This window comes from Myotis daubentonii, chromosome 15 (assembly GCF_963259705.1).
Source record: "Myotis daubentonii chromosome 15, mMyoDau2.1, whole genome shotgun sequence".
Taxonomy (NCBI): Eukaryota; Metazoa; Chordata; class Mammalia; order Chiroptera; family Vespertilionidae; genus Myotis; species Myotis daubentonii.
Window position 1 is genome coordinate 46,855,484 of NC_081854.1, and position 18,676 is coordinate 46,874,159.

At 47.2% G+C, this 18,676-nt stretch overlaps 1 protein-coding gene across 1 annotated transcript; it reads right to left on the minus strand.

Annotated features, from left to right (window-relative positions):
* Window positions 1-870: 870 nt before the first annotated feature.
* PDP2 (pyruvate dehydrogenase phosphatase catalytic subunit 2) lies at window positions 871-8,237 on the minus strand. Its single transcript, XM_059667837.1, has 2 exons — window positions 8,150-8,237; window positions 871-5,313 (listed from the first exon to the last, which is right to left on the minus strand). The coding sequence occupies exon 2, from the start codon at window positions 5,254-5,256 to the stop codon at window positions 3,664-3,666; it is 1,593 nt and encodes a 530-aa protein (XP_059523820.1). The 5' UTR covers window positions 5,257-5,313; window positions 8,150-8,237; the 3' UTR covers window positions 871-3,663.
* Window positions 8,238-18,676: the final 10,439 nt, after the last annotated feature.

Below are 18,676 nucleotides of genomic sequence, written 5' to 3' on the forward strand. Positions count from 1 at the left end.
TTGAAATATCTCGAATGGTTAGAAAATACAAACATTGGTATATGGCTTAAATACAAGTGTCACTAGATATTAAAGAACTTGGTTAATAATTTTTCCAAATGCTTAAGAAATATTTCCCAGGAGGCAGGTTAAACGTTCGGTGCTCGAGGCGCAAACAACAGAGCCTCAGCTTGTTCAGATGGTCCCACAGTCCAAACGTGCTTTCCACTCAGTGATGCGCACGGCAGCAGGACAAGCAGTGCCACCAGCCTTTATACCCCAGCTCCACAGCTGCACTGGGGCTTCTTCTGTCATGGGAAAGAGTCACATTCTGGGACAAATAAACCACTTTAAAGATGAAACTAGAATGGCTCAGTTCCAGGGCATTCTGTTGTAACCTGGGAAGTTAAGGCTCCCCCAAATTGTCATCAAGGGCTTATGGGTTAAGAGTCAAGTCAGCCAGATTCATGCAGGACACATTTTCTTGTTCCATACCTTATTCTCTTCTTTAACTCGTGTGAACTGTTTATATTTCACCTATGTGTAAAAGGTGCCAGCCAAATCAATTGTGTCTAACTCAAACTTGACCCAGTGTGCCCCATATTAGGGATCTTTTAGCCCGATCATACTTCTGGGTGAAAAGTCTATATGTTCACATACCTCAAAGTTTACATTTTCATTATAATAAATTAGCTTTAATGTTACAATTAACAGCTCAGAAAACTGAATCTAGGTATCTTGACCTAGCATACTAATTTGAACTAATACCATCTTCCCTATCCATTTTGACCAATCCCCAGAATCAGTAGAGATGTATTTTATCTACATGTAAAATATCTAATTAGGCCACTTATTACCAGTTTCTTACCTAAAAAATTAATAAGTATATAATTTAAAGCACCAAAGCATACTTTATTCCAAAGTCACAACCAAAATACTAAATGTTCGATCTTACTTTTTAATTCATTTTAGAAGTCTCAAAATTGAAATCTTTATAAAAGGAATGATAAATACTTTGGAAGACCTGACAAGTACCACCAACCCCTTCTCAACCCCCATGTCAAGCAGTAGCCCATGTGCTTCAGGAAGGTCAATGACAGCAGAACTGTGGGCAGGGAGACACACCCTGAGGTTAAACCAGGAGGCACCCCTTGGAGCATTCAGGGAAAGAGGTGACAAGAGCCGAGCCGGCATGGCACAGTGTTGAGACCTATGAACCAGGAGGTCATGGGTCGATTCCTGGTCAGGGCCCTGGCCCAGGTTGCTGGTTCGATCCCCAGTGTGGGGAGTGCAGAAGGCTGCCAATTAATGATTCTATCTCATCACTGATGTTTCCTCTCTCCCTCTCCCTTCCTCTCTAAAATCAATAAAAATATCTTAAAAAATAAAAGTCAGTCTTTACCTTAAAAAAAAAAAAAGAGCTAATAAGAGTTCACAGTGGAAAAGGCAGACAATACACTGGCCTTTCTTCTCTCAATATACGAATTAGAAAGCAGGAAATCTATTAGGCAGAGAAAAAAACATGCTTGGAGAAACAGCTGGGATGTCTGTATTCTCTTGGCTGCCCCACAAGTTTCGGAATCGGATACATTTATGACCATGCTGGCTCCGAAACAGGATTCATGCTCTGTAATGCAAGTAAATGCTCCAAGGGTGCACCAGGGTTTAGTGGGCGCGAAGAGCAAAGGTTGTCAGACAAGCAGCCTTCGGCTCTAGCAACAACCCTTCAGGTGAGCAGAATGGCAGTGATTCACGTTTACTTCTGAGTTAAGATCCAGATTAGAAGGAATACTAACGGCTTCAGAATAAAAGAACCAAGGCTCAAGCACTCAAAGAGAACTTCTTAAAATGAAGTCCTATTGCTAACCAGTTGCACTGAAAACCTACAGGGAAACATCCCAAGCCAGAAGTACACCAACACGGGAATGAATGTCTCTGGACATGGACAAACATGAGGAAGGCAATCCTAGTTATGTGCTTTTCTTTCAGTGCATGGCACCAGGGGGTGAGATGAGGAGAGGGATCAACTAATATAGTACAGGAAGATAAAAATGTCAGTTTTGTGGGATTTTATTTGTGTTTCCATTTAGGGACACATTTCCTGTTTTTTAAATGCCACCATAATTCATCACATGAAACTCATCTCCCAAAAAAGGATCCACATGGTTTCATTTTTCCAACTGACACAAGTCTGTGCAGCCCACAGAAGCCATTACAGGTTACATTTATTTTTGCCCCCTCTCCTATTCTATATATGGTCCAGTTCCTGAGGAGAAGCAATGTGATTTATCCCACATTCTAGGGGCAAGTGTCCCATCTGACAAATCTCCCTCTGCCCGCCTCTCCACTGCCTCAGGATGCACATGGGGAGCCGTGGTTAGTGACTACTCTCAGGTCCTTCCTGTTTCACCTCTCCAGATTCAGGCTAAATCTTAAGTCTATAATCCACTGCAATAAACCAGTCCTGCCTAATCCGCTGACACAAGGAGAGCACATTTTCTCCTTCCCTGCAACCATGTGAAATGGAAGCATTCTTTGCAATTAGAAGCAGCAGGATGAGGGAGCTTAGCATAGAAAAGACAGGAATTAACAGAAGAATGTTTGAGAGGTATAACCAGAATGGCTAACTGCTATGACTAAACCCCCAGAAGCTTAAACCCTGGAGACAATATTAATGCAGGAAGCCAGGAGTTAAGGCTTAGTTACCTCCTCGTATGGCTCAAAAGTTCAGGGGATAGGACCCAGTGGAAGGGACCAAAGCCATACAAGTAAATTCCGCTGGTCCAGAGGCCTAGCCCCTCTCACCCACAGCTGGAAACCAAGACAGGTCATTCCAAGCATGCTGACAGCAGGCCTGTTGGCAAGTTTGAGGACTCAGTTTTAAAATAAGCTAAAATAGGACTAGAATGCAGCACTGCAAAGTGTTTTCACAAGTATAATCATGAGAAAGGTTAGAATATTGCATAGAAAAGTGTTCTGTAATATCCTTTGTAAACCTAGGTCTTAGTAATTAAAACAATCAAACAAACTAAACCTCCCTTCATAGTCTAGAAGTTCACGATTATGAATTGAGGAAAATGATCAAGTTTGCAGTTTTGCAGCAAAACCTCAGAAGATCCTGAAGTTCTTCATGTTTAGAATTGTGATTAAATTTACCACTTAGAGCCCAGCCAGGGTGGTTCAATGGCTGAGCATCGACCCATGAACCAAGAGGTCCTGGGTTCGATTGCTGGTCAGGGCACAGGCCTGGGTTGCAGGCTTGGGGTGTGCTGGAGGCAGCCAACTGATGTTTCTTTCTCATTCGATGTTTCTATCTTTCTCCCTTTCCCTCTCTCTAAAATAAATAAGCATATTTAAAAAAATATTTACCATTTGGAGGGTCAAGCTGACACAGTTTAACAAGTTTCTTTATAAAAGGACCTGGGCTACATGAGCCCAAGCAAATTTATGTCTCTATGCTCTGCCCTCTTTGCTTAGAAGAGGTGACCAAACACCCAGGGGCATGAAATCACCGCTATTGTTTTTAAACTTGGGCTGCTTGTTTTCTTTTTTCTTTTCACATTAGTCTATTATTAAGCAAGCTACACCTGACTACCCTTTTAACAGGTTTGAATGGCCAGTTTAAGAATAAGAGAAAATATCTTAGGACATTTAAATGAACCTTGGCAATAGGATGAGAAATTCTTAACCTCTCTTATCATATGCATCAATTGAGTCTGAGTTAAAATATACCACAGTGACAGTGATATCATCCCTGTACATTCTCGCCAAGTCCTCTGGCAACGTCAGCATTGCGGTCAGCCGTTCTGGATCCATCTCCCCATACTCATTGCTCCCTATGGCATGTCTGATCAGACGGGTGGCTGCATTTTGGTCGGCAACATGAAGCCCCTGGGCTTTCCTCTGCAGCAGCAGGCTTTGCATGAGTCCCAGGTTGGCTGGTCTCTGGGCCAGGTCTGGCTTGTGCCGACCTGCTTCACTTAGGTGCTCCACCACCAGCCTCACCACATCCTCATTGTCCAGTACGTCCCATAGGCCGTCTGACGCCAGCACAAGGAACTTATCCTGGGGCCTCAGCCTGTGGTATGTGATCTCAGGCTCAGCAGTCAGGTAGGGTGGAGTGTAGTAGTGTTGGGGGGTGAACTGGTAAATGTTGAGGGCCTCAGTGTCAAAGCCTCTCTCCAGGACACTGCGCTGAAGCTCTTTACTCCACTTCAGCTGGACATCTCCGAATGCCCTGCAGGGCATGAGGATGCCCAGCAGCCTGTCGTCCATGATGATTGTCCTGTCTTCTGACTCCGGATGCTCCCTCTTCAGCCGTGACAGCTCAGCCTGGTTCCAGGCATTGTGGTCGCAGGTAAGGGGCAGACAAGACCACATGCCATTGTCCTCCTGGACACCAAGGATGGCCCGGCAGTCACCAGCATTTGCCACATGCAAGTGAACCCCATCAACATGGGCCACGCAAGCTGTTGCCCCAGAGAAAGCAACCTGGAGGGAAAGGTTCCTTGTCATCTCGTCTTCCAAAGGGGCCTGGATTTCCAGCGAGATGTCAGAATCGAGTCTCTGGAAGGAGTACATTAATGCTTCCTTAATGTTCAGTCCCATTTCCATGTGCAGGTCAAGCAGCTCCTGCCAGTAGACCCGGAGGTGATCAAGGTGCACTGATGTGACATCCTTGTAGATACTGTCCCCTGGGTGCTTGAGCCACTGCAGGATGGGCAGCATGGGCTTCATGCTTTCCATCGCTTCCTCCATCTGCTCCAAGGTCTGCTGAGACATCAGTGACACTGCCACGTAGTAGAAGAGCCTCTCACTTACTGCTTGAGCACATGCATGGCCACCATGTCCATCAAAGACACCAAACATCAGCCCATTGGTCTGCAGGCAGGAGGCCACACCTCGCCGGTCCTCCACTGGGGAATTGGCAGCCAGCTGGTTGCTCTCAAACCGCAACACTGAACTTGGGGCTCCGCTGACGGGGTCAAGAATCTTGTGGGCCGACTCACCAGCTCGCAACACTTCATTTACTTGCTCAGGGCTGAGCTGCAGGTGGAGATCGTCTTCCTCTGTCCATGTGTGTCTGTAGGCTTTCGGCAGAGCAAAGTCACCGCACGGGGCATTGTTCCTTAGGGTGTTTGATGCCCAGGAAAAGAGCGTCCTTTTTGAGTTATTCCTACTTGAGACACACCTTGAATATAAATGCCTGCCCCCTTGTAATGTGGCAATGCTGTTCCTTGCAGAATTTAAGATCCAGTAGGACACAGGACTTGACATTCTGAAACTATACCAGCAAATGTGTTCCTTCAGCAAAAGGGTGTATTTTTTTTAAACCTGAAAATTAAAGAGTTTTAAAGTTTCAAATTTAATTTCTCAATAATGACTTCTGAAAACACTTAATTTGCTACTATCCTGAGCAAAAGTGATTTAAGATAAACTATTTAAAAGAGTTCACTAAACTCAAAATGCCTAAGCAGGTCTCTCTACCTCCCATTATAACACATAAACACATCCCAGAAAAATGTGAAAAACAGGGTTTGTATACACTCTCCACTCCTACAGAGACACCGTGGGCTTCCCCACAGAGCTCACTCATTCCTCGCAGCTGACCCAGGGATCCCCATTTCCTCTCCTTCCCAAATCCTTCCCCTTGCTAGAGCCCAGTGCCTAGCTCCCATGTTCACTCTTCTCAGCAGACTACACATTTATTTAAATATCTGCTTTCTCACTAGTCTGTAAGCTCCATGAATTCAGGAACTATGGCTGCCTTACCAGTGGCTCTCTAGGGCCCAGCCCTGTACCTGGCAATACAACAAGCCTTTAAATATTGGGTAAATGTGGATTTTTGGGAGGGTTAATCCTCACCCGAGGATATTTTTCCATTGATTTTTAAAAATATATTTTTTTATTGATTTCAGAGAGGAAGGGAGAGGAAGAGATAGAAACATCGATGAGAGAGAATCATTGATCAGATGCCTCCTGCACGCCCCCTACTGGGGATGGAGTCCACAATCCAGGCATGTGCCCTTGACTGGAATTGAACCATGGATCCTTCAGTCCACAGGTCAACGCTCCATCCACTGAGCCAAATCGGCTAGGGCAGTGGTCGGCAAACTGCGGCTCGCGAGCCACCTGCGGCTCTTTGGCCCCTTGAGTGTGGCTCTTCCACAAAACACCGACTTCTGTGCATGGGCCACGAAATTTCAATCACACTGTACTTGTGCGCCCGCACGTGGTATTTTGTGAAAGAGCCACACTCAAGGGGCCAAAGAGCCGCAGGTGGCTCGCGAGCTGCAGTTTGCCGACCACTGGGCTAGGGCTCCATTGATTTTTAGAGACAGTGGAAGGGAGGGAAAAGGGGCAGAGAAAAAGAGAGAAACATCGATGTGGAGAGACACATCGATTGGTTGCCTCCCCCACGTGCGCTGACTGGGGCTGTGGAACCTGCAACCGAGGCACATGCCCCTGACCGGAATCAAACTCAGGACCCTTCAGTCCACAGGCCTACACTCTATCCACTGAGCCAAACCGGCTGTGGTTACATGCGGATTTTTAAAAGGTCCCATTGCACTCTAGGCATCACACTAGCTGTCTAGCATCGGACACACTGCCTGAGCTCCGGTGGCCTATTGGCGGGATGGGAATACTCGTCTCTGAAGGTTTTGTGAGGACATATGAAATATGACCCTCCTGCTCCAAAAAAAGGAGTTACTACTTTTATCATTAGGTGTATTATTCTCCAGTCATTCTGCACACATTTTTATACAGTTGCAACCTCAACTTTCAATCCCAGTTTTCCTGTGAAGAACATTTTGTCCATATTACGTTTCATGGATGCCTAATACTACATTTTGCCATAAGCAATCACAATTTACTTAACTGTCGCCTATTGTTGGAGATCCGAAGGTCATTTCCACTGCTAGTTATAAAACACCACACTGTCCTGCCCTATGCATCAACCCACTTAGGTTTCATCCTACTTACTGCTCAGGCGAGGAGGAATTAGTAGGTCAAAGGCTGCAGATGCATATTGCCCAACTAATTCCCAAAAGGTTCGCATCCGCCTCTGCAAAGGCACGAAGGAAAGCAGTTTCCTAGCACCTTCAACAGCCTTTGATGGTATTTTTCTCTTGGGCAGCAACAACAAAAGCTGCTCTATTTTCTCTTTCCTCGGGTGACCCAGGAGAAACCTTGTTTCCCACGTGTTTTCGGATTCCGCTTATGAATCCTGCCTTCCCCCCCGCCCCCCACGTTCCTCTGTTGGGGTATCCGAAGAGCTCGCAGAACGGAGGATCGTCCTCCTCCCGCCAGCCCACCTGGCTGACCTCGGGGCAAGAGCGGAGGGTCCGGGTGAACAGAGGGCGCCTGCCCCGTCCCCCCCCCCCCCCCCCCCGGAGAAGCCAGGCAGCGAGGCCCCACGCAAGGCTGTCTGCCGCAGCCCCGATCCCTCAAAGAAGCCAACGGGTCCCAAGTTCAAGTCTCTGACCCACGGTTTCATAGATAAGAGCGCAGCCTCCAGAGTCGACCCAGCCCAGATCTCCCTCAAAACCGGGCGCGGCCCCATCGCCGAGCCCCTGCTTCCCAGGTAAAATAAGATTGAGTAGCCGAAACCGGTTTGGCTCAGTGGATAGAGCGTCGGCTTGCGGACTGAAAGGTCCCAGGTTCGATTCCGGTCAAGGGCGTGTGCCTGGGTTGCGGGCACATCCCCAGTAGGAGATGTGCAGGAGGCGGCTGATCGATGTTTCTCTCTCATCGATGTTTCTAACTCTCTATCTCTCCCCCTTCCTCTCTGTAAAAAATCAATAAAATATATTAAAAAAAAGAAAAAGATTGAGTAGAGACGCCCAGCTCTGGGGTTAAAAGTAGGTAAGTAGGGAAAAAGAAAAAAAAAAGTAGCTAGCAGAGTGTCCTGGCGCGCAGCAAGGGTCCTAGGCTAGGCGCGAGCCCACGTGGCGCGTGGCGCGAGTGGGATGACCGAGGCGGCGGCCCGCCCCCTCACCTCACCTCGTCTGACCTCGCCTCCCTTCACCTCCGCTCTCACCCCATCACCCGAGACGACGCCGCGAGCTTGGGAGGCCCAGACGGCCGCCCGCGAGGCCCGGTGGGGTGAGAAGCGTCCAGACCCCGCGCACGTCCCCTTCCCAACCGCGGACCTTCGCGCTGCTCTCACCGGCTTGAGCCTCCGCCGCGGGATCCGTCCCGCCCGGGCCGCCCGTGCGCACCGCGCCGCGCCCGCCGCCGCCCCGGCTTCCTCTGAGCGCCGCTGGAGCGACTCCAGAAGGAAGCTTCCTCTCGCCTGCCCTTATTGGCTCACCTGAGGAGGCGGACCCTTAACGGACAGTGGAATTGCCCAATGGCTGAGGAGGGCGAGGGGGCGGGCAGAGGGGCGGGCCTAGAGGATCCGGTTCCTTTCTACGCGCCCAGCCCGGCTCGGACCCAAAGTGGGTTGAGAGCAGGTCATTGGGTCCATTCAGTCGTTTGGCTGAGCGCCCCAATACGTGACCTCCCCGACTATGCACACCCCAAACCCGGAACGTGTCCGATTCCTTACTGTTGTTAGGGGTACCCTACGGCTTTCTCTCCATCTCTGTGCGGGCCAGTCCAGACCCCTCGCCCACCTGGACACCCCCCGCGGGAGGCCCCTTTGTGCCTCAAACACAACTGGCCCCAAAATCACCTTCCTGCCAAACCAGCTCTTTCCCTCCTCCCCTAGCCCAGAAATGGCCCCATCATCTGCCCGAAGACCCAAGCCAGAAGCCTGGGAGTCATCTCCACTCCTCCCTCCACCCCTGTCCCTCTCAGTTATCCTAATACGGTTAATTTTATTTCCTACATATTTATTTCTCCAATCCAAACATTTGCCTCCAGCTACTCTACCACCCTATTCCAAGCCTCTCATCTGGTCTCCGCAATTCCAATTTTAACTTGGCTTTAGCCATCCTCCCTCTAGAACTCAGATTATTGTCCCCAAGTCTTCATTGACTCCCCACTGACCCCTGGGCCTTGAACTGACAATTACATTGGCCTGACCACCTTCAGTTCCCACAAATGGTTGGTGGTTGCTAGGCTGAGAAAAGCTGAGACCAGGACATCAGATAGTCATTCTTTCCATCCTTTCCATTGTGTGGTTGCAGGTTTCACCTTCTTCCTTATAAACTTTAATAGAACGCCTCTACATGCCCTAGCTGGTTTGGCTCAGTGGATAGAGCGTTGGCCCTCTGACTAAAGGGGCCCGGGTTCGATTCTGGTCATGGGGACATACCTCGGTGGTTGCAGGCTCAATCCCCATCCCTGGTGGGGGGCCCCTGTGGGAGGCAACCAATCGATGGATGTGTCTCTCTCACATCGATGTTTCTCTCTGTGTGTTTCTCCCCCTCCCTTCCACTTTCTCTAAAAATTAATGGGAAAATATCCTCAGGTGAGAATTAACAAAACAACAACAAAAAAGAAAGAAAGAAAGAAAGAAAGAAAGAAAGAAAGAAAGAAAGAAAGAAAGAAAGAAAGAAAGAAAGAAAGAAAAAGAAAGAAAGGAAGAAAGAAGAAAGAAACCCTTCTACTAACTGGTAAGTCAAATGCAACCCTCCCTGAAACCAGAAAAGTCCACTGAGAAGCTTGAAAATTCGGTCTTCCATAAGGAAGACATGCTGGCCCACCCAGACCCAGACCCAAGGATGTGCCTGCCATCAGACTTGCCCCTCGTATGATATCTATACCGCCACTCACCCTTAGCCCTTTCTGGAAGTACTACCAGTAAGTCAGAATTTCCAACATCTCCCTAGATCTCAAGAGAGGTCTGTTTCAGACTCAAAGTAGAAATAACTGTAAGAGCCCGGCTGGCATAGCTCAATGGTTGAGCATCAACCTATGAACCAGGAGGTCATGGTTCAATTATAGGTCAGGGCACATGCCCGGGTTGTGAGCTGGATCCCCAGTGTGGGGTGTGCAGGAGGCTGCCAATCAATGGTTCTCTCTCATCATTGATGTTTCTATCTCTCTCTCCCTCTCCCTTCCTCTCTGAAATCAATAAGAACAAATTTAAAATAACTGTAAGGGATTATAAATAAGTGGGTGTATCAACATGAAAATGTACAAATCTGTAGAGAATTTTTATGAGTTTATTTGATGCAAAACTGACGACATATGCCAGGGAACAAAATCTGAAATGCTCCAGAGAATAATGGTTTTGCAACTTCTTTTATGCATTTGAAATTAATGAGGGAACATAAGGAAGATTCCATGAGGGTGGGAGAGAGCAAGGATTACATGATTATGTGCTTTCTTTACAGTGGTTATGCCTTTCAGTGACTTCCCAATGAGGAATTTATGATTTATTATAGCACCCCCCCCCTTTTCATCCACAGGTGCAAAATGTTTTTTTGTATAGAGAGTTCATTTGGGGTTACAGAGGGTTGTCTCTCAGGACTGAGGCAGCACAGTTTAATTACTCAATCTGTGGGCATTTATGGGTACCTACAATGTGTCAGGCTCTGGGCCAACTACAAGAGACACACAGATGGCTGCCCCTCCCACACTTTCCTGAGAAAAATTACCTCACTCCACTAAATCTGAAACCACAGAGTTTTTCTAAGTTACCACACACATGCCATTTCCAAAGTAAAAATGCACCTTGGGGATTTTGTGTGTACTGGAACTTTTGTTTAAAGGCTATAACCAGGTCAATCACCCGGTATATGCTGGCCAACTCAAGAACCCCATTTTGTCTCCCAACGCTTCTTTGAGTCAAGCTCTTATAAGAAAAAAAAAATTAAGGAAAGGAAATTATTTCTCCCTTGAGAAAGGGAAAGCAGCAGATCAGATGCCATTTTTTTCTGAGAAAAATTTTTAAATGGGCAGCCTTACTCAAAACCAAACAAATGTGAATTAAAATGAGATGCTGATTTTTGTCAATCAACCAAGACATGAGTAATATTTAATGTTGGCGAGTGGGCATTGTCATCTTGGCAGGTAGGAGAGTGAATTGGGGCTACCCAATGGACAGATCTTTGATTCACTAATTCTACTTCTTTTAATTTATCCTAAACCAAGAGTCAAAGGTAAGCATTGAAAATGTTCTACCATCAACATACATATACATTGCTCCATCTGGCATATCTTATATAATTAGAGCCACTTGGAAAGGGCAGTTGTGTGGGCCTTGTAGTTGTCATTTGTACTCCAGGTTGCCAGTGACTCGTATTCTATCTTGAAAGTAAGTTTGGAGAGGAGTAGAACAGTTCCATAGGTCTGGTGCAGGGAAGAGGAGGGAGGAGGAACTTGGGAGACAGCCCGGGAGCCCCCAGAAGTGTGGGCACATAGTAGGCTCGATAGCAAGCGGAGGCTATCACGGCATGGCCTGTGCTGCCCTGTGGACTTCTGAGTGCCCAGTGGCTTTTCCGAGCCACCCCTGGAGAGGCCCCACTCCAAGTGGGTGGGATGCCCCTTTCAGGTCCAGGTGCAACTCCAAGAGGGGCCTGCAGACACCCTGGGGTGTCTACCACCCTGCAGGGGTTGGGGCGTGGAGTGCCAGAGCCTTGGCCTGAGCAGCGGCCCCCAGCGCCAACAGGGTGCCCTTGGGGGAATTGAAAAGGCCTAGAAGGAGAGGCCTGGCCAGGGTAGAACATCAGGTGGAAAAACCAGATTGCAACAAAGAAGAGAGGGCCCTTTGATACGACAATTATTTATCTGTGCATTTCTCCTCCTCCTCCTTTCTCTTTGTGCTTGCCTCTTTATGAGCAGTTTAGCATGATTGCAGGCAAAGTTTAGTAGGACTCGTGCCAGCAGTTGACAATGCTTCTCCCTGGGTCGTGAAACTCCGTAGGAACTTTCACATTCTTTCCATTTCCATTTTATTTTTAAAAAATTTAACACGCAGCATGTTTTAACAATCAGGAAAACCTCTAATAATGTCTGTCCTACACACTACACATAGAAGTGAGAAGGAAGACGGCACAGCACAGCGGACTGTGGACTGTCCTGGGGCAGGGGAGGCAGCTGGGAAGAGGGCAGGGCCTCCAGAGTGCTATTTTATTTTATTATTTTAGTTTTCCTCACCGAGGATATTTTTTTCCATTTTTAGAGAGAGTGAAAGGGAGGGGGAGAGACAGAGAGAAACATGGATGTGAGAGAGACACACCCTATTGGTTGCCTCCCGCAGGGCTGGGGACAGAGCCTGCAACCAAGACACGTGGTCTTGACCACAATCAAACCCAGGACCCTCCAACTGACTCTCTATACACTGAGCCAAACTGGCTAGGGCCATAGGGGAGATCAGGGAAGGCCCCCCTGATAAGATAGGCTTATCTTTGGAGAGAGATCTGAAGGAAGTTAGAGCGTGACACTGGTAGTATCTGGGAGAGAGCCTGTGTACACACAAAAAAAAAACCCCACAAAAAACAGCAAGGACAAAGGTCCTGGCCTTGTGGACCAAGGGAAGGGTGATAGATCCTCCCTTCCCCCAACTGGTGGGCAGAGTATGATGTAACCTGCAGTCCGGGAATACCTGAATGACTAACCTTGTACCTTATATGGACTATACATTGGACCACCAATCCACACCTGCCAAATACCCTAAGCCCTTGTTCCTATATGGACCATACAATAAGCCACCAATCAGTGTGCGCCGAGTACACTAAGCCCCCACCCCTTCCCATTCCGCCCCTCAAAAGGCGTGCCCACCCCTGCACGTGCTGCTGTCCTCCCCTTGCGAGACAGCCCGGCAGGTCCTTCTCCTCTAATAAAGCCTGTAGTCCTGGTTTTTGGCCTGTCTGATCTTTCATTTTTGGTGCCGAAACCTGGTGAGGGGTGGAATGGGAAGGGGTAGGGGCTTAGTGTACTCGGCGCACACTGATTGGTGGCTTACTGTATTGTCCATATAGGACGATGGCCTAAGCCTTAGGGTATTTGGCAGGTGTGGATTGGTGGTTCAATGTATAGTCCATATAAGGTACATGGTTAGTCACTCAGGTATTTCTGGGCTGCAGGTTTCGTCATACTCCGCCCACCAGTTGGGGGAAGGGAGGATCTATCAAAGGGCTTGGATTTTATGACCAGGGCTGCCTGTCCCATCTTAAACCCTTGGGCCAAGGCTGGAAAGACATGAGAGAGCATCTCACCCATGCTTTCCGTGGAACACAATTTCAGAAAATGTTCTGAGAGAAAAGGGCATATTCCCACTACCCACCACTGGAAGAGGCTCACACTGAACAATGGCTTAGTCAAGGCAGCGAAAAATCTTGCAGTAAAAGGTGTGGACGAAAGGGGCCACATGTTAACCTGACAGACTCAGGGAAGGCCTGCATAGCAGTCTTGCAGACTCAGAGACCTAAAGTAACCACAAAGGATGGTCTGAAATTAAACTTTAACTAAAAGCAGTTATGGTGGGTAGTTACCTCCTAGGCCGGTATCTTCACTGACAACATTTACCTTAACTGAGCCTATCTGTCTTTTTGCATCTATGATAACATACCTTTGAAGTGTCTGGGTAACTTGTAACTTCCCTTTTTCTGGAGCCCCTGGGGCACAACCAAATGTGCTGGGCGCCAGGACAGATACCACAAATTCCTTCATTATCATGTTAATTGTTCCTGCATCTACCTAAGTATGTGTCCATCATTTTACTTTTTATCCAATCCCAGGAGTTTCCCCGCTTTGCTTTCTCCTGCCTCTCTAGTCTATCATCAATGGATTTTATGTAACCCACCTACATCCCCTCCTTTGATTGCAATGTATAAATACAGATGTAACCCGCCATTCTCCAGAGCATTATCTCAATTCATTGAGGTTCTGCTTCCCGGCATATGTCGACAGTGTGGCTCAAATAAACTCACAAAAATTCTTTACAGGTTTCAATGCTTTATACGTTAACAAAGGAATTCATCCATCTTTATTGCAGCAATGCCAAACATCTCACCATGAACCTCCTTTTTGCTACAAAATCTAATCACATCTGGCAGAGCCTATGCACTTTGTGAGAGGCCTTTGAAGAGCAAAATAAAGTCTAGTAGATCGGAACTGACTCCCTCAGGTTCCCCATGAACTTTAAGCTTGTGGCTAAGAGGGCTGGACTCATAGCCAAGCCACTGTCCTAGAGAAATTGGACAACCAATGGGTCTGGGCTGCCTGTCACTCTTTGAGCCATTTAAGCAGAGACAGGGCTGAATCATATGTGAACATTTATTCCAATGATGCCCGCAGTATGGGAGAGCAGCAGACCATCTACGAAAACCTGCTCTGCCTCCCCACCCATAAGCCAGCTGCTTATATTGGGTAGGACAAAGATTACATGGGGAAGTAGGCAAAAGGAATAAGAATGAGTACAATGACCCAGGTTACAGGCAATGCAGGCAGGACCCCATTGTTTGGGCATCAAGGTTGCTGATCTTTCCATGATAAATAGGATGGGAATGGGCCACATTCCAAAGCCAACTCCCAGGTCCTGGGGTGTACAACTCCCTGCCAGGTCAGAATGTGCTTTCTTTACTCAGAACAAAACAATCCCGGTTAACAGAGCATGATTAATATTTCTTCTAACTATAGCTGGTATCCAAAATTCTATTTCTGCCCCTAACACTAGAGCAGTGGTTCTCAACCTTCTGGCCCTTTAAATACTGTCCCTCATGTTGTGACCCAATCAAAATTATTTTCGAAAAGGAGACATGTGTAATACTCTTTGTAATACTTTAAGCAGTAAAACAAAATTTTAAAAAATTATTTTCATTGTTACTTCATAACTGTGTGGACGAAAGGGGCCTCACGCTGACCTGACAAGCTCAGGGAAGGCCTGCATGGCAGCCTAGCAGACTCAGAGACCTGAAATAACCACAAAGGATGGTCTGAAATTAAACTTTCACTAAAAGCAGTTATGGTGGGCAGTTACGCCCTAAGCCGATATCTTCACTGATAAGGTCAACCTTTACCGTAACTGAGCCTATCTGTCTTTTTGCATCTAAAATAACATGTCCTTGGGATGTCTGGGTAACTTGTGACTTCCCTGTATCTGGAGCCCCTGGGGCACAGCCAGGTGTGCTGGGCCCAGGACAGATGCTGCAGATTCTTTCATTTATCATGTTAATTGTTCCTGCACCCACCTAAGTATGTGTCCATCATTTTACTTTTTAACCTATCCTAGAAGTCCCCCCACAACCCCCCCCCACCCCCGCTTCCCTTAATCCCACCTCCTTAAATCTGTCACCAATGAATTTCATGTAACCCACCTATGTTACTCCTTTGATTGCAATGTATAAATACGAATGTAACCCTGCCGTTCTCCGGAGCATTATCTCAATTCGTTGAGGTTCTGCTTCCCAGCATATGTTGACAGTTTGGCTCAAATAAACTCACAAAAATTCTTTACAGGTTTCAATGGTTTTTTTTTACGTTAACAACTGTAATGTTGCTACTGTTATGAATCGTATTGTAAATATCTGATATGCAGGATGGTCTTAGGCGACCCCTGTGAAAGGGTCGTTCGACCGCCAAAGGTCATTGCGACCCACAGGTTGAGAACCGCTGCACTAGAAGCTTCTTATCCACCTCTAATAGCCTGAGGGGTCAGTTTGGGCTTCTCCAGATCCAGAGAGAGAGAGAGCTCCTGTACACTCCTCCAGGGAAGGAAGACGGGTACTCTCTCACCTCCTATGTTTTTGTTTAGCCATCTTTAAGTAAAGACTATAATTTAAATAGGGCCTTCATCTCCATGGGTGTAACAATGTATGCACCTTTTCTAGGCCTGGTCTCCCAGGGGGCAATGCAGGGCTAGTGCATTTCAAATTACACCCATGGAAAACCAAATATATTTTAATCAGCCAGCCTCCACCTGAACACAATACTGAGAATCCATGGACTGGGTGCTTTTTCTTCCTTGCTGAGGACCACCAGGGTGGCACTGTGGCTTTGGGCTCACTTTACAAAGTGCCAAGCCCCTGAGCATTTTTTTACACCTGTGTTTTCAAGACAACCACCTCTTCTGGCACAGGACACCCTTGTCAGGTGGGGGTTTCAGAGGCTGGATCTTGAGTGAGACATGAGAACCCCAGCACTGGATTTGGGCGAGGGACCTCAGCGGAACGAAGAGCCTCTGTTTCTCCATCTGCTGAATGGGGGCAGCCATTCCCACGTGTTGTGGAGGCAGACCCCTCCCCCCAGCTGAGCAGTGGCCACATAATGGGGGGGGGGGTCTGGAGGGGGAAGTACGTGGGAGTGTTGAGACAGAGCTGTCCTCCTTTTCTTGGCTCTGGAGCTATTTCTGTCTGAAGAACTGGGACCCGTCACTGTAATCAGGGCACCCCCACCCCCAGGCTCTGCTGGAGACTGGGTCAAATTTAATTCAGTGTTTTTCACACTAACCTTCAGTTCCATGTAACTACCTGCCAGCCTTTGCTCCTGACTGGAACGCCCTCTTCTGTCCCCCATCCCTGTGGGGAATAATGGGTCCACTGTCTCGCCCTCCATGAATGGGCTTTCCCAAGTAGCCCAGGGGTGCTCAGTGCACTGACCAGCTGCTTGCTCTGCCCAGTGCTGGAGCCCTGGACAGCAGAGGAAGCAAGAGTTTACTGTGCCAACAAAACAGGAGCACAAACAATAGCAAAAATATTCAAAAAAATAACCTGCTGGGCAAAGTTTTTTTCCGGCACAGCTAGGCTGGGTCCCTGCTGCTGGTGGATCGCTGGCTAAGATGGACCAGAGATCAAACCACAGCCTCACAGACGGCCACGAGGGGGCGTAAACACACTTCAGGAAGCACCTGAGCATCTCACTTCCCAGAGCTGGTGGAGGGAGTGTGTGTGTGTGTGTGTGTGTGTGTGTGTGTGTGTCCCTCCACAGTGCTTAACCCTAGGAACTGACACTGTCAGTGGGGGCGAGTGGGAGGGCAATAGATGGACTAATACTTTTTAAAATTAAAAAAACATTATTTATTCATTTTTTTGTTAATCCTCATCTGAGGATATTTTCCCATTGATTTTTTTTTTTCTTTTAGAGAGAGTGGAAGAAAGGGAGGGGGCCCTCACATATGTAAGTAAATATAAAAATAATACAAAATTATATTAAACTGACAGGTAGCCCTAGCTGGTTTGGCTCAGTGGATAGAGGTTCGGCCTGCGGACTGAAAGGTCCCAGGTTCGATTCCGGTCAAGGGCATGTACCTGGGTTGCGGGTGCGTCCCCAGTGGGGGATGTGCAGGAGGCGGCTGATCGATGTTTCTCTCTCATCAATGTTTCTGACTCTCTATCTCTCTCCCTTCCTCTCTGTAAAAAATCAATAAAATATATTAAAAAAATAATAATAATACAAAATTATATTAAACTGACAGGTAGCCCTAGCTGGTTTGGCTCAGTGGATAGAGGTTCGGCCTGCGGATTGAAGGGTCCCGGGTTCGATTCCGGTCAGGGGCATGTGCCCGGGTTGTGGGCTCGATCCCCAGCAGGGGACGTGTGGGGGGCGGCCGATCAATGATTCTCTCTCATTGATATTTCTATCTCTCTCTTCCTCTCCCTTCCTCTCTGAAATTAATAAAAATATATTTTAAAAAATAAACGGACAGGTAACTATAAAGAAGGTAAATGCAGCCCTGATTTCTCTCATTATGCTTTTATTTTAATGAAATATTAAATAACAAATTACTTGAAAGCACCTTCCTTTGGTGCCCCCAAGAACATGCTCTCTATGTGCCTATGGGGTGACCCACCAGTGAACACAGTCCATGGACTGAATGACCTTTAGAGGTGGGTACCATTCTAATCCTTATTTTGCAGATGAGATATGGAGGATTAGACGGATGAAAATGCTTGCTCCAGGTCACAGCACGAGCGCTGGGCCAGGACTGCCCTACCTCAGAGCCAATACTCATGTTCCTCTGCCTGAATGTGTTTGTAATTGTCATGTTATAGGGCTTCTGTGCATGGGGTACAGACATCAGAAGACCTCCTCACATCTTTTTTTTTTTAATATATTTTATTGATTTTTTACAGAGAGGAAGGGAGAGAGATAGAGTTAGAAACATCGATGAGAGAGAAACATCGATCAGCTGCCTCCTGCACATCTCCCACTGGGGATGTGCCCGCAACCCAGGTACATGCCCTTGACCGGAATCGAACCTGGGACCTTTCAGTCCGCAGGCTGACGCTCTATCCACTGAGCCAAACCGGTTTCGGCCCTCCTCACATCTTTAGTGTCCTTGTGCCCAAGCATGTACATGCTGACATATGTATTACTTTATTTGGCCCAGCCAGTGTTGCTCAGTGGTTGAGCATTGACCCATGAACAAAGAAGTCACAGGTTTGATTCCTGGTCAGGGCTCATGCCCAGGTTGCCTGCTTGATCCCAGGTAGGGGGTGTGTAGGAGGCAGCCAATCGATGTTTCCCTTTCTATCCCTTCCTATCTCTAGAATCAATAAAAACATGTTTTAAGAATAATTTAAAATTACCTATTTGTATACATAAGGCTATTTTATTATCCTATATAATAAAAGCATAATATGCTAATTAGACCGGATGTCCTTCCGGATGACCTTCTGGACGAAGCTGGGGCTGCAAGGGCTGAGGCAGAGGCAGCCACCGTGGTGGCAGTGGCCGAGTCCCTTGCACGAATTTCATGCATTGGGCTTCTAGCATATTATAAATGACTGTTCTTTATGTTACAACTAAGGCATTACATTCATTTTTTGAAATTATGTGTACAGATGAATTATATTTTCTTTAA